At 42.3% G+C, this 12,883-nt stretch overlaps 1 protein-coding gene across 1 annotated transcript; it reads left to right on the top strand.

Moving 5' to 3' along the window:
• The first annotated feature begins 388 nt into the window (after positions 1 to 388).
• Positions 389 to 2,974, top strand: LOC113357060 (ras-related protein Rab7). The gene is made up of 6 exons (XM_026600327.1): positions 389 to 577; positions 867 to 993; positions 1,694 to 1,840; positions 2,068 to 2,148; positions 2,242 to 2,387; positions 2,642 to 2,974. Exons 1-6 carry the CDS (start codon positions 525 to 527, stop codon positions 2,706 to 2,708), a joined length of 621 nt encoding a protein of 206 aa, XP_026456112.1. The 5' UTR covers positions 389 to 524; the 3' UTR covers positions 2,709 to 2,974.
• The last annotated feature ends 9,909 nt before the right edge of the window (positions 2,975 to 12,883 follow it).

Raw genomic sequence — 12,883 nt, 5'->3', positions numbered from 1 at the left:
CATTTTCGGTACTTTAGAAACTTTGGCATGGGCTTCTGCTTCCTTTGGACGACACGTGAGGCACATGTCATAGAAGAAAATCTAGTTGGCTTTACAGAACTTGTCCAACCCAAGTCCACATCCAACCTGAAATTCAACAGCCAGCTAAAAACTTCGGGATCTTCGATTAAAAAGGATATTCTACATCGTGTCTCCTTCAAACTCTATCAACGCCTAACTCCTCGTCGAATCCGGAATCCTCCTACAACTCTAGTGATCAATATGCACCATTAAACACCTCAGCCCCACCATTCTCATTACAATCCAACAGTCTAAAACCTGTCGAACATCATCATATATCAAAATCTTACTACACCAATATATAAATAAATAAAATTGGCTGCAAAGAAACAAGTTCGACTATTGAAGAACACTAACAAAGCTTCCTTCTTTCTTACTTTTTCTCATCGCACATACTCTAGAAAGAAAAACACAGAGCAACAAAGTCATCTTACTTTCTCTGTTCTGCTGCTGTAAAAAAAAAGATGCCTGCACGAAGAAGAGCCCTTTTAAAGGTCATAATCCTCGGCGACAGTGGGTTAGTTTTTTTTTTTTTTTTTTTCAAATTGATATAGTTTTAGCCTTGAATTACAGGGTTTTTCAATTAGATCTATTGAGATCTTTATTTGCTTATAGTTTATTTTTGGAATTGATTTGAGTACAAGGGTTTTTAGTATACTTGATTATAGATCGAAGAGAAAACTTTTAGGAATTTTGTTGCAGAATTTTGTAGTTTAGTTTCAATTTGAGATCTTTCTGTAATTTCAATTGAACTATTGGTGTTAGAAACTCGATAGTTTTTAATGGGTTTTGGTTGTGATTTGTAGGGTTGGGAAGACTTCTCTGATGAACCAGTATGTGAATAAGAAGTTCAGTAATCAGTATAAAGCAACAATTGGAGCTGATTTCCTGACTAAGGAAGTTCAATTTGAAGATAGGCTTTTTACTCTACAGGTTAGAGATCTTGCCTGGGAAAGTTCTATTAAAATCTTTGTTAAATCTGTGCTGTTTACATGTTGAAATTATGAGTAGTTTTCATGCTCTAATCTCCTTTATGGTGATTGATGTTGAACTAGTTTCGGTAAAGCTGATACTGTTAGTTACACGCATGTTATCTTTAATCACCTGGAGTTACCTTTGGTGTGATCAGACTTAGATTGATAGTTCAGCTCCCTGTGGTTCTTGACGATATTCAGACTGTTGTATGAATTAGGACTTTAGATTTGATCAGTGTAATTTTTAGTGAATTCATTAATCCACTGAGGAAAGTTCTAAATGAAAATTGAGTGTGTTAAGTATCTTGTCTCAAGTCTCAACCGTTAAAAGAGAGAGTAGTCCACGTATTGGACACTTTAAGGTCTTCTTAAGTCTGTAGTCATTGTGTTCGAAAGGCTACAATATATCTTTGCTTTACACTTATCAGGAGTAGGGTGTAGCTATGCTTCCTCACACCCACGTTTTTGATACATAAGTAAAAGTAATAGCTCGTTCTTCTCAAATATTGGTTGTTGTAATAGAAGTAATCTATTTAAGAACATCAGAAGCCCATAAGTCATAAACTACAATACCGTCTGGTGACCTGATCGTTCACTTATGCATCTATTTGATGAACATGAACTCATCATATGTGGCTTCGTTTCCGTTTCTTTGGCAGATATGGGACACGGCTGGGCAGGAAAGATTCCAAAGCCTAGGCGTTGCCTTTTACCGTGGTGCAGACTGCTGTGTTCTTGTATATGATGTTAATGTTGCAAAGTCATTTGAAAATTTGAACAACTGGAGGGAAGAATTTCTTATTCAGGTAACTCCCGAACTCTTAGAGGTGTAGTTGGATTGCATACATAACTATTATTATGCTGCAATCACCTTTTTCTTGGGAGAATGCATCTGAACATCATGCTATAATTTCTCATCCAGTTTTACAGTAGATCTTTTCGGCTCTTCAATCTCTAACCATAAAGCTATTTCCTCTACCTATCTTGCATTCATGAAAGATGTTCAGCTGACATGAAAACCTTACTTTTGCAGGCTAGCCCATCAGACCCAGACAACTTTCCCTTTGTTGTTTTGGGTAACAAGGTTGACGTGGACGGTGGAAACAGCAGAGTGGTAAGGGACCAAGTGCTTTTGTATTCTTGGTGTGTGTTTTTTTCTTTTTTGTTCATCTCCTTCAACATTGTGTGGCTTCCTTGATTGAATCAGGTGTCAGAGAAAAAGGCGCGAGCATGGTGTGCATCCAAGGGAAACATTCCTTACTTTGAGACTTCAGCTAAAGAAGGCCTCAACGTAGAAGAAGCATTTCAAGTCATAGCAAAGAATGCGCTGAAGAGCGAGGAAGAAGAAGAGATGTAAGTGAACTATTAAGCAGCACCTCGTTTTTTTTTCTCTTGTCAGTCGGTTTACAGAATGACGTAATAGAGATCTCAAACGGATTTGCAAACTATATTGGTTTATTGAATGTGTGGTATCAGGCAACCAAAAAATCTGAAAGAATGGCCACAATTGCGTTGCCTGTTACCTCAGACTAATTATTTTGTATAAATGATACTGACTGAACTTTTCCTCGACGTTGCTGTTTCTTGGTTACTATTGGTATATCCAGATACTTGCCGGACACTATTGATGTTACAGGCGGGAGTCAGCAGAGGTCCTCGGGATGCGAGTGCTAGAGAACTTGTTCACCATCTGATTATTTGTTGAGTGAGTTCGTCAATTCAGTCTTGCTCCAGTAAAAAAAGAAGAAGATGAATTTATAAGAGTTAGTGCTTTTCTTCCATCTCATTTCGTTTGTATTTACTCAACTTGAACTATATATTAGCGTCTGTTGCTACTTGAACCGAAATAGTTCATTACAAGTTTAGAACTGTGAACTGTTGCTTTGAATGTGATTGTTTTGTGATTTCAAAGAGTTACTCATGGTGAATTCTCCTCTTTTTTGAAATCCACCATATCGTCAAACTCGTTACTCTTTATTGACTTGTACAGAAATAGAAACAGATGTAGAGACTAGGGAAAAGATCTCTACAAGGGAAAAGAGCCACCTTAGAGAATGATGTGTTGAGGCCGTTAACCTACTAATTGATGGTAATGGCAATGGGTTGCTTAGGATGATAGTAATGGGATGCTTAGGAGGATGGATGGTCTGGAGAAGGGGAAAAAAGCGAAACCAACTGCATTTACGTTCTGAAATCCCCAGCTGTAGACAGCCGTACTGGTCCTCTAGTCCAGTACATGGAAGCATAGTCTGATACATGAAAACATAATTGGTTTTTGCCCAGAGGGTTAATAGTTACATAGTCTATGAATGAAGCACTTTCTTAATTGCGGGAAAAAAAAGGGAAATAAAGAATATACTGTCCTTCCAGCAAGTGTCTGCGCTGCTGTAACCACTGACGTCCTGCCTTCGGAGCTTTATAATTAGTGCTTTGGCATGGTTGTCCAAGATGACACGGACAACTTCAATTCAACAGCCTGGACCCCTAGTGAATCAAGTTACAGAGATAGATACATGCACAGTGATTCATACATTTTATTTTCTTTTAGCATGGTCCTCTTCTGAGCATCAACAACTAGTACATATACCTTCTATTTATTTATTTATTTATTTATTTTTATTATTTTTTTTTTGATAAACAAGGAACCTTTTGATTAATGGGATTTCAAGGTTACAATGAGTTTAAGATCGAAAATAAGAGAATACAAAGTGACAAGAACATACCGTAAGAGTACAATACCGAGAAATCCGACAAGAGAAAGAGAAGGATTACCGGAGTAAGATAAATACAAGTATGAATAAGATCCGATTAAATCGGAAGAATGATGGTTTTTCTCGGAATTAAATTCCAACCATTTAGTTTGTTTTTCTTCTTTAGAAAAAAATGCTCCCAAAGTAGGAGTGATTTGCTCAAATCTCTTATAACTAGTGATGAAGCTTCCCTTGTCAAAAAGACCACCTATGAAGATTCCATCGCCGGATAAGTTGATGATGAAGATTCCGTCGCCGGAGACAACCAAGATGAAAATTTCGTCGTTAGAGAGCATGGAGAGTATCAGAGTATCACTATTGATCTTAAAACCCAACCCAATAACCAAGAATCGCCATTAAAACGAAGATAAACTTCAAAAGAGTAGATAAAACCACCAAAATGGTATAGATAAATAAAAAACATAATAAAAATCAAACTAATCTACTAACTAACCTAGAAAGCAAGAAAAAAATGAAGAAATCTGCTTAGATCTAGTCCAAAATGGACTAGATCTGAGCAGAGAAGAGTTGTTTTTGATGGCTTTGTTGGAGAAGAAGAAGGAGTGTGAGAGAGGAGAGAGAGAAAAGTTACAGATCACCTCGTGCAAACTAGTACATATACTTGATAGGCACCAAATGAAGAGCGGATTTTTTGTGGAGTGCGAGTCCGGATGATTCGTCCATGTTGATATCTTCTTTCTTCGTTCCTTTTGGCAATTCCCAATCAAAAGAATATAAAAGATTCTTTCTTCATTCCTGTGTGTACATATTTCATCATCAAACACGTGTATGTAGGAAGACACGTGGAGAGCATGCGTACCAAGTCATCAAAATATGATGACACACGCCCACAGCGAAGAAGCCCATCCCGTCGACGTCGGATCTTTGCCCGAACAAATCCAAGGGCAGAAGTTAAAAGATGTACCAAAAGCAAGGTGTACTGCGGAGCACCAAATAACTCCCGAATAGTTACTTTATCTCATCCCCAAAAGAAGCCAAGATCAACGGTGAAGAGAAGGTTGACTGACTTGGACGTGACAGGGGCAGAAGACACTTGTCTGACACGAGCATGCGTCTCAACTACCCGCATTAAACACTCTGAGCAGTGTACGTGTCGATCAACCCGTGGAACGAACGAGGATGACTCTGCGTGATCAAGCAATGAACGAAGACCTCTGCGTGATGGACACGAAGCACAAGAAGATAAGGTTCCAACGGCCCTCAGAAATGGGTCCCACAATCTAACCCTATAAATACCCCCTCTCCACCAAGAGAGAGGGGAGGGAAAAAGAGAGAGAGGTTTAGAGAGAAGTCGAGAGAGAAGAATTGTGAGTGTAAGTTTACCTTTTACAATTCGCAGACCTATGTAAACTCCAAAGTCATTCGACTACCTCTGTAATCATCAAATGCATAGTGAAAACGACAACCCCGTGGATGTAGGCCTTAGTGCTGAATCACGTAAATCCCAGTCTTATTTACATTTCAGCACTTTACATTCATTTCATACTCCACGAGTTTTACTTTTACACTTCGTTTTCTTTATCTTCCTCTACGTGAACTCCTCTGGTGATGATATTAGATGAGGCTATGATAAACCCGAAGGTTTTGAGCCAAGGAATCAATGCAATTGTCTCATCAGTGCGAGCATGTGTATAGAATGCGAACGTTGTTTGTGAACGTATAGATGCCTTCGTGATTTACGTGTTCAAAATTTGGCGCTAGAAACAGGGACTTCGTCCCGGTAAAAGATTTATCTTATCCTGTGATTTCATCTTAAACTAGCATATGATTGCTCTGCTTCATTAGCTCTAGCAGTATTTATCTTTTGTTAACTTTACTATATTCAAAAACACACCCATTATCTTCAATAGCTCCGGCAGTATCTATCGAAGCAGTTTAAATTGGTTAAAAGATTTATCGCATAGATCCATGGATTTACATTTTTTAGATCTCGTACGGACCTGTCTTTTCGGTGGGTTTTCGTACATTTTCAAAGGATCTACATGCATCTTCCAAGGGATCTTCACGCGTTTTCACGTATTTTCAATGAATCCGCACTTTTAATAAGACCTTAACCCATGTATTTTAACTCATATGTTTTAATCAAATGAGCCTCCCTAAAGTTTTCTCTGTGGTCCTCGGGCAGTTTTTCCCCATCTTGGAGTAAGGTATTTCGCAAACTAACCCGATCCGCATGGACATTTCTGTTTCTCGCTGTTTGAAATTCCCTTGTGCAGAAAGAAAACAACAAAATGACCCTCGATGGAAAAGACGCAGGAAGCAGGAAAACCCAAAGCCTCGTCAAAGGAAGCACCAAGGACAACCCCGGTCATCACCCGAAGCAAGCAGAAAGGAGACAAAGCCAAAATGACTAGTCAGAGGCAGGATACTGCGGAAATCACTTCGCCCTATGAACGCTAACTCCGTTGCAGCCGCGGCTCTCAGAGCAGCGGTGACAAAGTACAATACGGCTGCGGCAGCCCCGAAGGCTGCAGAAACCAGCAAAATTTTTGCTACGAATCAATTCCATCAACCAAAAGAAAGGGTGGATGAATCCCGAACACATCAACCCGCGCACCCGCCAACCTTCGGAATGCCATCAACAAACGATCAGAATCAAACTGTGCCGGCGGCTCTAACACCGCAGATGGGCACTCAGCCTGATTTGGAAATGCCAACAATCGAAGCTGAACCTCTACCACCTTTAGTGCAAACAGTAGAAGAAGGCGGCACCATGGCCGTAGTAGCACGAGCTGGGACCCTAATCAGGGGTCAAACCAATCACATCGATTGATGGCTGAGCTTGAAGAATTGAAGAAGAGCCATCAGGTTTACGCAGATGCCGTAGCATTGCTGGCCAGAGAAAATCAAGATTTAAAAGACCGGATTGCCCTAAGATCGAAGACCAGCCAACAACTTGATGAAGCAAATTCAAAGGCACCAGAACCTAATCGAGACCGAAGAGTCATCGTAGCAGCTAATGAAGACGCGGCTAGGGGAAGTAGCGCATCCGACCCGGATTATAATGACGAAAAGTCAGACTATCACGAGCAGAAGAGCGTAGGGCACCACCGCGCGATGGAAGAGCTGCGTGATGAAATGATGGCTGAGATCAGGCAGTTAAAAACTAGACAAGGCGGGGGAAGGTTAGAAGAGGTCATGAGAGAGTCTAACTCCATGCCCCTAACTCATCGCCTGGCCAACACCCCTATTCCGCTGAAGTGCCCTGTCCCGACCTTCGAATGCTATGACGGATCCAGTGATCCCGCTGCACATATTCGGTATTATAACCATGTCTTAGCCAGATGGAGTCAGAACGACGTCGTACTCTGTAGATACTTCCCATCAAGCCTGAAGGGATCGGCATTGTCTTGGTTTGATAATTTTCCGCCTGACTCCATCCACTCCTACGATCAATTCGCAGAAAAGTTCTTAAGAACTTACATGTACAACAAGGCTGTTAACACCGGAATGGATAAGCTCTTTTCGTTGGCAATTGGCTACAAGGAAAACACGAGGGAATACACTAACAGATGGCACAAGATATGCCAAGCCATAGGAAGTGTGGACCTAGTGGTAAGTATCAACTGCTACAAGTGGGGATTAGACCGAATGAGTCTACTATTTGTTGAGATTCATGAATGCGTGCCTAAGACAGAAGGAGATCTTCGAATAATTATTGAAAAGCACGCTCGTCTTGAAGAAATCCAGCGTGAAAACCCGAGGGCATACCCGCAGAGGTCTCACTGTACCAATTCCGCAGAACAAACCAACGGGGACAAAAGGAATATCTCAGTGGAACGGCCTCACGAAGATAGGAAGGAACGAAGGGATGAACGACGAAAAGACGATCGAAAATTCGAAGATCAAGTTTACACGAAGCTCAATGCTAGCTACACTCGGATCTTGCGAGAGATCAAAGGAAGGGAAAATTTGGAGTGGCCGTGGTCTAAGGGAAAACAACCCCCAAGAACCGAGAAGTCTAAAGATTACTGTGAATATCACTGCTTCAATGGACACCAGACCGAGAAATGTAAAAACCTCAAAATAATGATCCAAAAACTGATTGATGCTGGCGAACTCCAACATTACATACGAAAGGAGGTCGCCGAGGATAGATCCAAACGGACCAATCCAGTCCAACTTCCAGAGGGGAACCGCACAATCAACACCATCTCGTGTTCTGAAGCCGCAGGGCCCTCACTTACAACACAGATAGGAAAGAGGCTACGGAAGAAGTTCGAGGACCACTGCGAATTATATAAAATTGATGGTGTAGAGGTGGACGAGCACGAAGAGTGGATGGACTCACCTATTATCTTCGATGCTGAAGATATCGAAGAAGATATGGAAGATCATAACGATCCCTTGGTCCTAACACTACCAGTGGCTGGATGTAACCTCAAAAAGATCCTCATAGACGGGGGAAGCTCAGTAAACGTTCTATTCTACGACGCATTCAAACGAATGAAGCTCCATGAAGAAAAGCTAATGACCTCTTATTACACCATCTACGGATTCAATGGAGCACCCATGAAGCCATTGGGAGACATCGTGTTGCAGGTTAACGCCGGACCCATGAAAGTAGAAACACGATTCAGCATGGTTGACGCCCCATCCCCCTACAACGCCATTATTGGACGAAAGTGGTTACATAAACTCAAGGGAGTGGCGGCAACTTACTACCAATATCTAAGATTCCCTACACCTGAGGGAGTGATGGAAATCAAGGGAGATCGGGTCTCTGCAAGAGAGTTCCAAACCACTCAGGATCGTATCAACAACGAACAAGAAGAGCAGCGAAAAACCCGAAGAATTAAAAATAAAGAAGCCGCGAAAGAAAAGGCCATAGACCTGTTCCTCAAGAAAACCACGGGGAGGGGTTTGACAAAGGATGATAATTTCCTAAACACATAAACAGGTACTTCAGCAGCCAACGAAGGACAGAAACATACCAAATAGCATCAAAGAACGTCCCAGTCCTCGGGGATCCGAAGCCGGTGTTCACACCAGTAGAGCCCGTAAAAGAAATCAACATAGGAACGGAAGAAAACCCGAAGATGATCAAAGTAGGGACCATAATGGACGAAAGAAGAGAAGATTCCTTAACCAAATTACTTAAAGAATACGCGGATGTATTCGCCTGGAAGCTAGGAGATATGCCGGGGATTGACCCGAAAATAATCCAACACGAGCTGCGCATCAAACCAGGCACGCCACCTTTCAGGCAGAAAATAAGAAAATTTGCACTGGAGTATCATAAGGCAGTGGAAAAAGAACTTCGGAAACTACTAGAAGCAGGGTTCATCAAGGAAGTCAAGTACCCTACATGGATCTCCAACATGGTCGTCGTTCCTAAGAAAAATGGAGGGGTTAGGATATGCATCGATTTTACTAACCTCAACAAGGCATGTCCAAAGGACAGCTATCCCCTGCCAAGCATAGATCAGCTGGTTGAAGCAGTAGAAGGATACGAAGAGCTGTCATTCATGGATGGATATTCTGGCTACAACCAAGTAGCCCTGGCAGAAGAAGATCAACTACACACAGCATTCTACACCCTACATGGCCTTTATTGCTACACTAGAATGCCCTTTGGACTTCGAAATGCAGGGGCAACGTACCAAAGAATGGTCGATGCTATCTTCAGGCCATGGATTGGTAGTACCTTAGAAGTCTACGTTGATGACATGCTCGTCAAAAGTAAGATGCGCAAAGATCACCACCAGGATCTGAGAGATATCTTCAAAGCAATGAGGAAACATCACATGAAAGTAAATCCAGAGAAATGCACTTTCGGTGTCACCTCAGGGAAATTCCTCGGATATTTGGTAACAAAAAGGGGCATTGAGGTAGACCCAGCGAAGATTCAGGCCATAGTAGAAATGCCATCCCCGAAGAATTTAAAAGAAGTGCAGAAGCTCAATGGGTCCATAGCAGCCTTGGGAAGATTTATTGCCCGATCCTCGGACAAATGCAAACATTTTTTCAATATTCTCAAAAAAGGGAGTAAGTTTGAATGGACCGCAGAATGCGAAGAAGCCTTCCAAAAAATCAAAGAACACCTGGCTTCAATTCCAATCCTGCAGAAGCCTGATCCTGATGAGGTTTTGACATTGTACATAGCAGCGACAGAAGACGCAGTTAGCGCAGTGTTGGTCAAAACCAATACGAAGATAGAACAACCTATCTATTATGTCAGTAAGACCCTCAATTCTGCGGAAAGGAACTACACGAAGATCGAACAACTTATCCTGGCATTGGTATGGGCTACTCAAAAGCTGAGAACCTATTTCCTAACTCACTTCATCTGCGTCCCATGCAAAGCACCACTGGAAGCAGTCCTCAAAAGCGCGGGAAAAGTAGGCAGAATAGCCAAGTGGAACACCCACCTGGACCAATTCAACATCATTCATGAAATTCAACATTCCCAAAAATCCCAAGTTTTGGCGGATTTCTTAGCAGACCTCCCCCTGGACAACGACGAAGAGATTAAGTGAATACCAGAAGCCGGGGAAGAAAGCAAGGATCCAATGGATATCCTCGAACCCGCGAGTCAAAGACAATGGGAGGTCTTCGTCGATGGTTCCAAAAATAAGGAAGGAGTAGGAATAGGCATTGTCATCACCACCCCAACTGGAGAAAGGATCGTACAGGCACTCAGGTTAGAATTCAAAGAGCATACTAACAACATCGTCGAATACGAGGCAGTCGTACATGCCCTCCGCTTAATAATAGAGATGGGGGTAACCGATGTAAGACTGACAAGTGATTCGCAGCTTGTCATACGGCAAATAGGCTCGAGTACAATGTGTACGACGACACCCTCTCAGCTTACATGGACTTGGTCCAAACATTGGCATCACAAATTCCGAACATCAAGTTCCGGCACTTATGCAGAAGGGATCTCAGGCACGCGGATGCCCTAGCATATATATCATCCATGCTGAAGGACAAAAGCGTCGAAGCTATTAAAATAACAAGGGTATACGAGCCTTCAATTGCATCGCAATTCTCCTTCGCTACCAATCAAGATACAGTGGAAGAAAATATCGAAGACCAGGTAGGAGAAGACATCCATAACGATTTTGACGAAGAAGATATCCTGTCAAGAGCAAATCAAGACGAAGATTTCAGCAACGAAGATGATTGGAGAACGGTGATCCATGCGTTTCTCGAAGAGGGAACCTTACCCGCGGATCATAAACAAGCCAGGAAAATACTCTCCAAAGTAGGAAGTTATGATCTTCGGGATGGGGTCCTGTACAAGAAATCCTTCCTCAGACCGTTACTACGTTGCTTTTCCAGAAAAGAGGGGCATCGAATTCTAAACGACATCCATTATGGTGACGCAGGGAATCATAGCGGCATGAGATCACTAGCCGACAAAGCAAAAATGCAAGGATATTACTGGCCCACAATGATACAGGATGCCGCAAGAATGTCCCGACGATGTGAAGAATGTCAGTGTTTCGCCAAAAAGATAACGCGCCAGCAACAACGTTAAATTCTGTAGATATCCCATGGCCATTTGCAAAATGGGGCATAGATATCGTCGGGCCTTTCATCGAAGGATCAGGGAAAAGACGATTTTTGATAGTAGCCACGGACTACTTCAGTAAATGGGTGGAATCTAAAGCCTTAGCCAGGATCAGAGAAGTGGATGTATTTACTTTCATATTCCAGAACATCATTTGCAGGTTCGGCATACCAGCGGAAATCGTGTCCGATAATGGTAAGCAATTACATGGGAAAAATATAGACATGCTCTTCGATGCTTTCAAAATAAGGAAGAACAAATCCACCCCCATATACCCTCAAAGCAACGGACAAGCGGAAGCCACTAACAAGACCCTCGCCCTTATCCTCAAAAAGCAATTAGACGAACATAAGGGGCGATGGTGTGAACAGCTGCACAATGTGTTATGGGCATACAGGACAACACGAAGATCTGCCACTGGGGAATCCCCGTTTCTCTTCACTTATGGAGATGAAGCAGTCATCCCAACAGAGATCCTCATGCCAACCACGAAGACCGAAGCATGGGAGAAAAATCTCACAACAGACATGATGTTAGAGAGATTGGACGACCTGGAAGGAAGAAGGGAAGCATCATTGCAGAAGATGGAAAATTATCAACGAAGACTAGCAAGGGAGTACAACAAAAAGGTAAAGCTTCGAAATTTTGTAGAGGGGCAGTATGTGCTAAGAACAATCCCACAGTATCAACGAGAAAATAAATGGGGAAAGTTAGCACCTACATGGGGAGGACCTTTTATAATACACGACATTGCGGGAAAAAGTTCTTACTATCTTTGCAATCTGAAAGGCGAGGTCCTCCGGCATCCTTGGAATGCTAAGTGTCTCAAACCGTACTACCCATAGGAGCAACGCAGCTTTGCATCTGCGTGAAGAATACCAGAAGAAGAAGGCAGCGTAACCGCTGTACATGTTTCTATCTCTGGACGAGGAGTAGCAGGCCTCAACCTGTCAATCAAACAAGCTTTCTGAAACCTTCAAGTAAACAAAACTTATCAACAATATTGGGGAAAGTAGTTAATCTACAATCTCTCAGGGCTCCCTCATCAGTGTCCATGAGTGTAAGACCAGGGGGACGACACCCAGCAGAAAGAGATACCCAACCAATCTTAAGGCAACGGGTCGACGGAATGGGTGTATGTAAATATTTTAACCCCATATCCTAGAACGTTGCCTCGGCCCCCACCGTCTGGGAATCCTCTGGCCCAGGGTTCGCCAGCGGGGTGACAGGTCTCAAGACGATCACGAAGGTACCTCCCTTCGGTATCGCACCCAAACACTTAAAACATTCTTCTTTTGTTTTTAATGTCCTTCCTCACAATGCTTAAAATAAAAAACAAACTGATATTGCAGGTATACCAAAAGAAGGATTCATTTCATAAAGGTTGGTTACAAAAAGCGGCAAGGCCAATTCAAGGAAAAAAACACATCAAAAACATTCTTTTTACAAAATACTAGCAAAATCTAACTGAAGGCTAATGACGTGGTTTTTACTTGGAAGATGCCGCCCCCCATCAGCAGGGTTGTTCCTAAGAGTTGAAGGGACGCTCCCACCAGAAG

This window comes from Papaver somniferum, chromosome 3, assembly GCF_003573695.1.
Source record: "Papaver somniferum cultivar HN1 chromosome 3, ASM357369v1, whole genome shotgun sequence".
In the NCBI taxonomy this organism is placed as follows: Eukaryota; Viridiplantae; Streptophyta; class Magnoliopsida; order Ranunculales; family Papaveraceae; genus Papaver; species Papaver somniferum.
This window is presented reverse-complemented; position numbering and strand designations above follow the sequence as displayed.